Genomic DNA, 12,365 nt, shown 5'->3' on the forward strand with positions numbered 1-12,365 from the left:
GAACCTGCTGGCCACGTTACGGCGGGGGGGGGGGACCTGCTGGCCACCTGCTGGCCACGTTACGGCGGGGGGGACCTGCTGGCCACGTTAGGGGGGGAACCTGCTGGCCACGTTACGGCGGGGGGGCCACGGGGGGGGACCTGCTGGCCACGTTACGGGGGGACGGGGGGGGACCTGCTGGCCACGCTGGCCACGGCGGGGGGGGAACCTGCTGGCCACGTTACGGCGGGGGGGGGACCTGCTGGCCACGTTACGGCGGGGGAACCTGCTGGCCCGGCCCTGAAAGCTAGATCAGTGGTGGCTGGTATCTTACTGCCTTTTGTCAGTTACAGTGTAACACATTTAATAAATGAAACGCACAAGAAAACGATCAAATATAAATTGGTTCATGTTCATCTTCCTCCCATGTGCAAAACCAGTTTAGACACATCAGATGTATTCAACATTTCGGTTTAACTGAACTCATTTAATGTCAATAATACAGATACAAAATTAAAACCTTAAAAGTCTATCCAATATATTCTGAAAAAAAGATAAAATGTTAATTGACCACAAAAAAACAATACCAGACAATGTCATGATGAAGAAAGATGACATGCGATTTATGCTGAGTGGCACAGCTGACTGAAACTGTTACAGAACCAAGTTAGGTATATAAAGGAAGACCAATCAAAACACCGACCTTCAGCCCCGAAGCACTTGTGGAGATCTGAGAGCATTGGATGGCGTAAGCAAAATGGAAATCATTTCACTAAGCCTATGACCAGGTATAGTGTAGCTATGACAACTTTTGCTATACCAAGGCTATCCAGTCTTTGCACGTCTACTCAAATGCCTAAAGGGCTATTTGAGCCAAAACTTGCAAGGAGAAAGGCTTCCACGTGTGCTTGGTGATGGCTAAAAAGACACTGACAGAAAGCGTCGTTCTTCCCCTCCTGTGGTCCTGATTGATTGAAACACCAGGAAGTTATTGAGAAGACGTCCTCCAAGCACACAGTAGGGATGAGGGAGAGAGCCACGTGAGGGAGGGGGGAGCAACATACTGCATGTCTAAAATGGAAGGAATGGATGGATGAAGAGAAAGTGTGAAGGGGCGTGGTAGTGTTTCTACGCTGCCGACCGTCGTCGAATGATAAACGCTCCTCTTTGTAGCTGTCCCAGGTAGATCCTCATCTTGGTGCTGTCGCTGGTCTTCCTCACCCAGATCTGAGGGGAAACACAACCAATAGGACTCATTATGGTCATTAGCAAAAGAGCCTCTATATAATAAAAGCATGGTGCTCATCATATCAGGAGTTCCAAAACTTAACAAAAGAACATTCCACAATTTATATACTGTATTAAACATATCAGGACATTTTTAGGAAAACTATAATTTTTTCCATCCTATCTTCCAGCTCAAAATGAAAACACATACAAGCTAAGATCTCAATCTTGTTTTATGCTAAGAGCCCCCCAAATTAGAACAGAGCATGGAAAAATGGCCCTTTTACTTAGCCACCTGGTGTTGGAATTCCCCCCAAGCCAACCCAAAACTCCAGGACCTATTGTCCCTGGAGGAGTTCAAAGGACAAATAGATTAACAGGTTGTTGAGACATGTAGTTGTTCCTGGTTGTCACCCCATGTCACTAGTTTGCGTAGCCTTATGTAAGGAAGCATGTCGTTTTACTTCACAGACAGTTTGCGGTTGTATGTATGCTGCCGTCTGTTGTCCGTTTTGTCATTTCATCTTTAGCCCGTCCCCACAGGAGGCCTTTTGCCAGGCCATCTTGGAAATAAGAATTTGTTCTTAATTGAATTGCCTGGTTGAATAAGTTTTTTTAAAACACCACCATACAATACTTACACTGCACTTTGGACAGACTACTACGACCACCATAACTCTATACTAGCAAGTCATGGATCCCTCTAATATATCATGGATTTAAGTGGTACAAGCATAGAGCTGTGGAAATGAGAACTGAAACCCACCTCATTTGTTCCCACTGAGCTGATGACACAGCTGATCTTGGTGTTCTCCTTGGACTCCAGGTGGATGGCCTGGCTCTTATGATACCTGATGGGAAAGCCACAAGTTAGTTTTTTTTAAAACTACAAATAGCACAAAACATTAGCAACACAAAACTTCCTCCCATCCTGGAAAATGAATGCTTGGTGGTTTGTGATAATTCTCTTAAATTGCAGTCTGTAGGAATTTCTAAGCACTGTCCTATTGAAACCATGACCTAGAAAATATTACATGTAGCTCATTTAGTATAACAGGATCAATTATCTGGCATTGAGTGAGGGGTACGAGAAGTGAGGGGTACGAGAAGGAATTACTTCTATTTAGGCAAGTCAGTTAAGAACAAATTCTTATTTACAATGACAGCCTACCGTACAGTATGTTAACTGCCAGATTTTTAATCTGTCAACTCAGGGATTCGATCTAGCAACCTTTCGGTTACTAGCCCAACGCTCTAACCACTGGGCTACCTGCCGCCCCAGGAATCAGTCCACTCAGATAAGGACTTCAAAACCTATAGGACAATATCCTCGAGCACACAATCCCTTAAAGATTATAATAGATAATCTGACAATGCTGTAATGGAGAGAGAAACAAAATGACCAAAAGCCAGGTAGTCTTTGATTGTGGCTGAGGAGAGAGTCCCTGAGGTAAGTGAAAAGGAGTGACAAGCTGGAACAGACAGAATCAGTAAAAGGTTTATTTCTTTATTGAAGAAAATATGTCCGCTTGCTTCAGCTGTCTTGCTTTCAGGCAAGCGCATTAGATGAAACATCATTTACCGGGAGAAAGGAGAAGAACACATGTGGTTTCAACCATGGCTGCTGAGTCTTCACCATCCTCTCCCCTCAGCCTTTCTTATCCTAGGTCTGGTGAGACTGTGGAAGCGAGAACGATAGCAGCGAACACTTCACTCAACTGAGATCCCCTCTCTCACTTCAGAATTGATCAAAGGCTACATGAAAGTCATGGAAAGCCATTTTTAATATCACAGAGGAGCACATTTCATATTTTCCACTCTTCAAAAGGAATTATTCATTGGTGCGTGATGTCCTATGCAGAGAGCTACTCTTTACCCAAAGGGCCTGAGAGGACAGATTATCCCATCCAAGCAAACACTGTCATTTCTGTCAGCCTATGGAACTATCACCAAATGGCATACTGCTCTGTATGCCAAAACTCATGTTCCATCCTCATGATAGCGATGTAATGTAATTTCATGGTGACAGGTAGTATGAGCTTGACTGGCTAACATTCCAGCCACCCATTGGTTAATATGAAATATGACCTATTGGCCAGAGGGAATGTTACTATAAACATACTACAAACATGATTTCCATTTCTTGAATCTTGTTTTTGAAGTCTTAAAAAAACCAGACATATCAGCAAAGCCAAGAATTCTTCAGTAAGTAGAGCATGAGGATTTACACGGCTGTGGCGCCATCTAGTGGCTAATAAAAGTCAAGCGCATCATGAATTAAAACACTAGGCATTATATTATAGGGAATCAGTTCAGTAGATCTTATATTTAGACCAATCCTATTAAAACAGCGATAAACCACAACAGCAGACAATAAAAGTACAAAATTCCCCCTTTTTGCTGTGTTTATTTTTTTTTGTGTTTTTTAAAAATGTTCTAATCAACCAAATGAAAAAGATAGTCAGTGTGCATGTACCATCTCTTGTCGTAGTACAGCTTTCCCTCTTCAATGCGGGCCTCATAGCGCTGTGAGGGGGCCTCCATTGGAATGGTGGGCATTTGATCTGGAGACGACGGAGACACTGGGGGAGAAAACATGGCGTGAGAATCGAGTTTGAGTCACTGATGTGGTCATCCTGTCTGGGTTGGCGCCCCCCCCTTGGGTTGTGCCGTGGCGGAGATCTTTGTGGGCTATACTCAGCCTTGTCTCAGGGTGGTAAGTTGGTGGTTGAAGATATCCCTCTAGTGGTGTGGGGGCTGTGCTTTGGCAAAGTGGGTGGGGTTATATCCTTCCTGTTTGGCCCTGTCCAGGGGTGTCCTCGGATGGGGCCACAGTGTCTCCTGACCCCTCCTGTCTCAGCCTCCAGTATTTATGCTGCAGTAGTTTATGTGTCGGGGGGCTAGGGTCAGTTTGTTATATCTGGAGTACTTCTCCTGTCCTATTCGGTGTCCTGTGTGAATTTAAGTGTGCTCTCTCTAATTCTCTCTTTCTCTCGTAGGACCTGAGCCCTAGGACCATGCCTCAGGACTACCTGACATGATGACTCCTTGCTGTCCCCAGTCCACCTGGCCGTGCTGCTACTCCAGTTTCAACTGTTCTGCCTTATTATTATTGGACCATGCTGGTCATTTATGAACATTTGAACATCTCGGCCATGTTCTGTTATAATCTCCACCCGGCACAGCAAGAAGAGGACTGGCCACCCCACATAGCCTGGTTCCTCTCTGGGTTTCTTCCTAGGTTTTGGCCTTTCTAGGGAGTTTTTCCTAGCCACCGTGCTTCTACACCTGCATTGCTTGCTGTTTGGGGTTTTAGGCTGGGTTTCTGTACAGCACTTTGAGATATCAGCTGATGTACGAAGGGCTATATAAATACATTTGATTTGAGAAAAACTAAAGTAATTTCAATGTAAATAGTTAATTTACTAAAAACGCTGCCAGCCCGGGAGTTCTTGATGTTTCATGTAAATAAAATGAACATGTTTTTGTAGTCTGAACAAAAATCCTGTATAATAACTTGATTCATCCTCATTTTGGCTTGATGGCATTTAGACTGAAAACAAAACAATCCTAACAGTTGTAAAAAATGGACTGCTCACATACCTGGACGCTTAGGGGATTTCAGCTGCTTGTTCAGTATTCGCAGATCTTCCAGGATCTGGTCATCAGTTAGCAAATAGTTAAGCTGAGGTGTGGATCGTTAAGGACAACTCATCTTAATCAAATCATCATTTGTGTGTGTGTGTGTGTGTGTGTGTGTGTGTGTGTGTGTGTGTATATATATATATATATATATATATATATATATATATATATATATATATATGAAGGGGTAAAAACTCTATCTGGTAAGTTTTAACCCTGTGAAGATGAAAAAGAAGAAGTGAAATGTAACTAATCAGTCAAGACGAGATTCTTTGAAGCTGGACAGTGCCTAACATGGATCAACACTGTTGTAGACAGGACAGACAGAGTGATTGGACTTCTAGTAAAGGATATCAGGTGCAGGTTTCCTCCGCTTGTCTGGAATGGGGACTGGATCGTTGGGCCGCCTCCTTAACTTCCGGGTCATGATGGGTTTCACCTCCATGGAATCTACACAGGGGTAATATGGAATGAGCTTACCGCCATGCACCCGACACTGTAGAAATATTACTACTAGTCCACCTGTCAGAGCACTTCAATGGGAATGTACATTCTAATAACTATATGGGTGACACTCATGTGGGTATAACACAGAGAAAAGCTATATTGGTACATGTACACCGAGTATACAAAACTTGGGGCTCCCGAGTGGCGCAGCGGTCTAAGGCTGTATCCAGGCTGTATCACAACCGGCCGTGATTGGGAGTCCCATAAGACGGTGCAAAAATGGCCCAGCATCGTCTGGGTTTGGCCGTCATTGTAAATACAATTTTGATCTTAACGGACTTGCCTAGTTAAATAAAAAAGTTTAAAAGAAAACACCTGCTCTTTCCATGACAGACTAACCAGGTGAATCTTATGATCCCTTATTGAAGTCAACTGTTAAATCCACTTCAAATCAGTGTAGATTAAGGGGAGGAGACAGGTTAAAGAAGGATTTTTAAGCCTTTGAGACATGGATTGTACATGTGCCATTCAGAGGGTGAATGGGCAGGACAAAATATTTAAGTGCCTTTGAACAAGGTATGGCAAGTGGCAAGAACTGCAACACTGCTGGGTTTTAACAAGAATGGTCCACCACCCAAAGGACATCCAGCCAACTTGACAACTGTGGGAAGCATTGGAGACATGGGCCAACTCCATATTATGGAGATTATCCCAATGTTTGGTATACTCAGTGTGTGTACACACACACACACACATTCAGTGATCCGATTCAACAGTGCAGTTCTAGTACAGGGTCAGACCCCTCTTTGCCTCCAGAACAACCTGGGCATGGAAATGTTGCTCAGTTGGTATCAAGAGACCTAACGTGTGCCAGGAAAACATTCCCCACACCATTACACCATCAGCCTCTATTGACACCAGGCAGGATAGGGCCATGGACTCATGCTGCTTACTCCAAATCCTGACTGCCATCTGTATGCCAACAGGAACCAGGATTCGTTGGACCAGGCAATGTTTTTCCACTCAATTGTCCAGTGTTGGTGATTGCATGCCCAGCTGATAAGGAGTGGAACCGGTGCGGTCATCTGCTGCAATAGCTCATCTGTGACAAGGACCGATGAGTTGTGCTTACCGAGAAGCCATTCTACGCCGTGATTTGCCCATTTGTGGCACGCCTGTTAGATTGCACGATTCTTGCCGCGTTGTCTCAGTAAACCCTAGACACTGCCGTGTGTGAAAAGCCCAGGATGCCGTCTGTTTCTGAGATACTGGAACCAGCGAACAAACCACCAAAGTCTCTTAGGTCACTTGTTTTGCCCATTCTAATGTTCAATGAAACAGCAACTGAACGCCTGCTTTATATAGGTGCAAACTATGTGTGTGAACTGGGTGGTGTACATAATAAACTGGCCAATATGTGTATGTATATGACCTTATAGGATAAAACTAACATCACTGCACTGAAACGGAGATCTTCAATTGAATGATTAGCATGAAAATCTGCAAGTTAGAGAGTGAAAACAATGTATCTAAGACTTTTAGCCCTTGTTAGTATGAAGGTTGTGAGATATAAGATGAGCTAAGAAACTCCATCTCCAAAAAACTTCCACTGAGGATAAAACAAGTTAGCCTACATAGTCTTCTTCCTCAGCAAAAACCAACCGTCACCCATCAGTCTTTTTACCCCCCCCCCTCAGAGTGAGATGAGGGAGGGAGACAGTCTCAGTGATTCTCCTACCGCCTGTCAGCTCCATTGTTAATTTCTCATTCTCTATCATCTTCTTCTTCTCCTCTAGCTCAGCAATTAAGTTTTCCTTCAGCTCCACCTTCTTATCGTCAAACTCTTTCACCGCCGCCTTCTTCTCTTTGATGTAGTTCCTCTCCACCTGTTCTGTCTGAGAGCGAGAGAGAAGGAACCAGAGAGAGAAGGAACCAGAGAGAGAAGGAACCAGAGAGAGAAGGAACCAGAGATTGTGTCGAAAGGCCATAAAATACATTTTAAAAAATGCAATAATTCACAGGTGAAGGATTCAGTTGAATTTCCATGTTAGGTAATAATATCAAAACATCTCTTACCTCAAGTTGGAGAAAGAGATCTATAAGAAAGAAACAAATGACAATGTTAACACTCATGTTGACTGCATTGTCAGTTAATCCCTGGCTGTCACATTGACTTTAAGCACAAAACCAACAACCACAAAATAGTGTTTTTATTCATCATGTACACAGCAGGAATAAATGCTGCAGTAAATGCTTACAAGCTGGCTCCCTCAAAAATGCAGCACACACTTTGGGTGTTCAAGTTCAAATGACACAGAATGAGGTCTCTCCATGTGGCAACAACTTAACGGTGACTGAGTGTATCCCAAATGGCACCCTACGCCTTATGGGCCCTGGTCCAAAGGTAGTGTACTATATAGGGAGCCATTTAGGGATGAGCACAGTGATCCTATTCCACAACAGTGCCATTTTCTTACCAGCATTGCGGACTCTCTCCTTGTATTGTTGGTCCAGCTTCTTCATTCTCTTCTGGTACTCCTGAAGTGTTCCTGCAGGGAAGAGTTTAATTAAAACACAGCATATACATTTGAAGTCAGAAGTTTACATACACCTAGGCCAAATACCTTTAAACTCAGTTTCATAATTCCTGACATTTAATCCTAGTAAGAATTTCCTGTTTTAGGTCAGTTAGGATCACCACTTTATTTTAGGAATGTGAAATGTCAGAATAATAGTAGAGAGAATTATTCCTTTCATCACATTCCCAGTGGGTCAAAAGTGTACATACACTCAATTCGTATTTGGTAGCGTTGCCATTAAATTCTTTAAACTTGGGTCAAACGTTTCGGGTAGCCTTCCACAAGTATCCCATAATAAGTTGGGTTATTTTGGCCCATTCCTCCTGACAGAGCTGGTGTAATTGAGTCAGGTTTGTAGGCCTCCTTGCTTGCACATGTTTTTTCAGTTCTGCCCACAAATTTTTTATGGGATTGAGGTCAGGGCTTTGGGATGGCCACTCCAATACCTTGACCTTGTTGTCCTTAAGCCATTTTGCCACAACTTTGGAAGTATGCTTGGGGTCATTGTCCATTTGAAAAGACCCATTTGCAACCAAGCTTTAAATTCCTGAGTGATGTTGCTTCAATATATCCACATAATTTTCATTCTTCGTGAAGCCATCTATTTTGTGAAGTGCACCAGTCCCTTATGCAGCAAAGCACCCCCACAACAAGTTGCTGCCACCCCCATGCTTCACAGTTGGGATGGTGCTCTTCGGCTTGCAACCCTCCCCCTTTTCCTCCAAACATAACGATGGTCATTATGGCCAAACAGTTCCATTTTTATTTAATCAGACTAGAGGACATTACTCCAAAAAGTATGATCGCTGTACCCATGTGCAGTTTGCAAACCGTAGTCTGGCTATTTTATGGCAGTTTTGGAGCAGTGTCTCCTTCCCTGCTGAGCAGCCTTTCAGCTTATGTCGATATAGGACTTGCTTTACTGTGGTTATGGATACTTTTGTACCCGTTTCCTCCAGCATCTACACAAGTTCCTTTGCTGTTCTGGGATCGATATACATTTTTCACACCAAAGTACATTCATCTCTAGGAGACAGAAAGTGTCTCATTCCTGAGCAGTATGACAGCTGCGTGGTGCCATGGTGTTTAACTGCATACTATTGTTTGTACAGATGAATGTCGTACCTTCAGGCGTTTGGAAATTGCTCCCAAGGATGAACTAGACTTGTGGAGGTCTACAATTTATTTGAAGTCTTGTCTGATTTATTTTGATTTTCCCATGATGTCAAGCAAAGTGGCACTGAGTTTGAAGGTAGGCCTTGAAATACATCCACAGGTAAATCTCCAATTGACAAATTATGTCAATTAGCATATGATATCATTTTCTGGAATTTCCCAAGCTGTTTAAAGGTAGTCAACTTAGTGTATGTAAACGTCTGACCCACTGGAATTGTGATAGTGTTTTATAAGTGAAATCATCTGTCTGTAAACAATTGTTGGAAAATTACTTGTCATGCAAAGTAAATGTCCTAAACGACTTGCCGAAACTATAGTTTATTAACAAGACATTTGTGGAGTGGTTGAAAAACAAGTGTACGTAAACTTCCAACTTCAACTGTATGCCTAACTTCTTTTCCAACCAATCTCTGAAAGCAAAGAGCACCACCTCTGAGGAGCCATCATAACAGTTGTGCAAAATGATAGGTCTGCTCAGTTCTACTTATGCACACGGAGGAATTCATGACATTGATTGTGAATGCAAGGAGGATAATGAACTGATTATAGGATAGGCCTAATTCATAAATGCAGTGAGGATAATTGGAAACAGTGACACTACCCTCTTGGAGTTGCGTCAACTGCCTTTTCAATGATGCCAGCTTGTCTTGGTACATCCTGAAACCAAATAAAACATGATTATCACAACCAACTACTAAATCTGTAAATGTAGTCCTTCAAGATCAGGCTACATTTTGAACATCCCATTTCATCCAAGTCAACATATATTCTATCCAGTGTAACTGTGCAATTGGTGGACAACACTCACTGTTCTTTGATTTCCACATAGTCATCCTCATCATGTTTCGCCAGGTCAGTTTCACTGGCATCTTCTGTGTCTGAAAGAGGGAGAAGAAAAAAATGGCAGACGTCAGTAAGTAGGCTAACAGTTCACAAATATCATATGACATAGGGCCTATGCCAAGAAAACGTTTTCTGAACAATTTGTTCAATAGCAAGTCAATGAAATTTCTAATTTTAGGAAAGCTGGAAACAGTAGTAGGATAGATGTAGCTACTCAGTCAAGTTACCTTTATTTGGATCCCCAATGAGTGCGTTACCAGCCATTTCCCTTTAAACTTATACAAAAATAAACTAACAAAGTAAAACAAGGTCGTCTGATAAATGCGAAATGTTATGTCGTAGGCTAAAGTAGCCACACGCAAGATGGCAAGCTAGCTAACTAAGCGTTCAGCTAACAGGCTTGCTCATTTCTATCAAAAAAGTTAGCAATTAAATGTTAACCAGAATTGCACAGACCGGGCAGTGACTCCAGATTAGTAAACAGTCGTTTCTTATTTGACCAGCCAGCTAATTCGCAACAAAAGGGTTTACATTGAGTGCCTAACATTTGTCCCGTTGCTAACGCGTAGCAAATTGATGAAGCCAAATACGAGAGCGATTTGTCAAGCTAGCCAATTTAGCTATTAGCAACGGCTAATTCAAGACTTGGCAATTGAACCGGTTTCAAATTTTGTTAGCTAGATGCAATCTCTGCGTGGCCTGCATGAGAATACGTAGTTGGGTACCTATTTTAGATACCCGACTAGCTCGTTAGCTACTGAGTTTGCCAGCGCCAAAGCAGGTTTTGCCGGTGACCTGTCAGCTGATGGTAGCTAACGTTAGCTAGCGGCGTAACGTTAACGCTTGCTAGCTAGTTACAACACCAGTGAATGGTTGACTTAGCATTGACAAGACTAACACAACTCTCCATCAAATACAGGTAACATGAGTAAAGGGTCATTGCTTAAAATCTGTAGCTATACCCAAAGTTAACAGCACAAATGCAACGTGACATTTGGAAATAGCCTGCATCAGCGCGCGGCCTTGAAACCTAATTTAGCTAAATCCCAACAAACCACCTTCATCTACGCACGTACCCAATGAAATGGCTGGCCTCAAAGTTAACTGGACATGTAAAGGAGAGCTGAAATTACAAAATCAAATATAGTTTCTTATACTTCACACCAACAGTGGCAAGACTGTGTCAGAAAAGGCCAATCACTGAAATCATATTGGTGTTAAAGCAAATGATGAGTCTTTCTCGCCACCTGTCAACCACTACAAATGTTTTACTGAGAATGACTGTCTGCCTGTTTGTTACGAATTTAACTCCAAAATCGAGACTCCAAGTCCAATGCACGGTTACAAAGACCACTTTCTCTCTCTTATATATAATATATTACGTTAGAGCTGTCTGTCCACCACTTGACAACGTGTTGCTGTATAAAAGTAAAGCCGGGCTTGACCGCTAAACATGAAAGTTGAAAAAGATAATGAACTTGTCCCCCATCTACACTAACAGGTAGCTTTCCTGCCAGGGGCGTATTCATTACAACCTAACGAAAAGGGGCGGGACCTATCTGTATTTGTCCAATAGAAACTCTCGTTTTTAACGGTTTGGACTCATGATTAAACTCCTGCGAACAACAAGCTGGATTATAGAAACCTGTGTTAATTCAACGCTGGCTAGCTAGCGTTAGTTACCCAAACTTTACTCTTCAATGGGGATGGGTTCATTCTTTTTTTTTTTAAATAATTAAAAAAATGTGCAAAGGTCACACTAGTTTTAGGAGACTATTTGAGAAAACTAACAACGTTTATTAGCAAATATCACAAGAGTAGCTAGCTAACAAAATGTGCTACATTGGCGAACCTACCTTCTTCCGAGTCTCTTCCCCTGAAGCTTCGATCATCGTCGTCGTCCACACTATCAAGTTCTTCTTCATCATTGTAATAATCTACCATCGGTGATAGTAAAGTAGAAGCCATTTGATGGCAAGTAAAAATGTAAACAAACGTTAGATAAACAATCGATTTGGAATTTGCAGTTCAGAACAAAACAGCGCCTACATCTGTTAAGACCCCATGAGAAGTAAGATGGCCGTTATTGCGCCTGACCAAAATATTTAAAACAAAACTGTAGAGATTATTTTTAAATAGTAATTTTATCACATCTTTGTGTCATGCATACACCAATGTAATAGTATAAATTAAATAGCGTTTTTCCATGAAACAGGGTTAGTTACCAGTATCTTCGCTATATTTTAGCAGTCTAATTAGGCATTTCGAGGTCAGCCCTTGTGCAGAGCAAAAGATTTTCAGCGATTTGTATCAAATAAGTTTGCAATTAAATGCTATACAGAATTGCACATGCCGGACAACCATTCACTTCATATTAGTAAACCGTTGTTTCTTATTTGACCAGTCAGCTAATTCCCAACAGCAAAGGGTTTACATTGAGTGCCAATATTTGCCACATGTTGATTTGCT

General features: G+C 42.3%; 1 protein-coding gene across 3 annotated transcripts; it reads right to left on the reverse strand.

Annotated features, from left to right (window-relative positions):
* Positions 1 to 445: 445 nt before the first annotated feature.
* LOC112262557 (sin3 histone deacetylase corepressor complex component SDS3) lies at positions 446 to 11,982 on the reverse strand. 3 transcript variants are annotated; one of them, XM_024438176.2, is made up of 11 exons: positions 11,753 to 11,982; positions 9,862 to 9,931; positions 9,655 to 9,710; positions 7,776 to 7,847; positions 7,375 to 7,394; positions 7,037 to 7,193; positions 5,206 to 5,301; positions 4,810 to 4,896; positions 3,683 to 3,788; positions 1,973 to 2,057; positions 446 to 1,206 (listed from the first exon to the last, which is right to left on the reverse strand). In XM_024438176.2, exons 1-11 carry the CDS (start codon positions 11,862 to 11,864, stop codon positions 1,108 to 1,110), a joined length of 960 nt encoding a protein of 319 aa, XP_024293944.1. In that variant the 5' UTR covers positions 11,865 to 11,982; the 3' UTR covers positions 446 to 1,107. The 3 variants fall into 3 exon arrangements, with proteins under 3 accessions (XP_024293944.1, XP_024293946.1, XP_024293945.1); XM_024438178.2 differs by lacking the exon at positions 11,753 to 11,982 and adding an exon at positions 10,973 to 11,396; XM_024438177.2 differs by lacking the exon at positions 11,753 to 11,982 and adding an exon at positions 10,124 to 10,965.
* Positions 11,983 to 12,365: the final 383 nt, after the last annotated feature.

The sequence above is a fragment of the Oncorhynchus tshawytscha genome, linkage group LG12, assembly GCF_018296145.1.
Source record: "Oncorhynchus tshawytscha isolate Ot180627B linkage group LG12, Otsh_v2.0, whole genome shotgun sequence".
In the NCBI taxonomy this organism is placed as follows: Eukaryota; Metazoa; Chordata; class Actinopteri; order Salmoniformes; family Salmonidae; genus Oncorhynchus; species Oncorhynchus tshawytscha.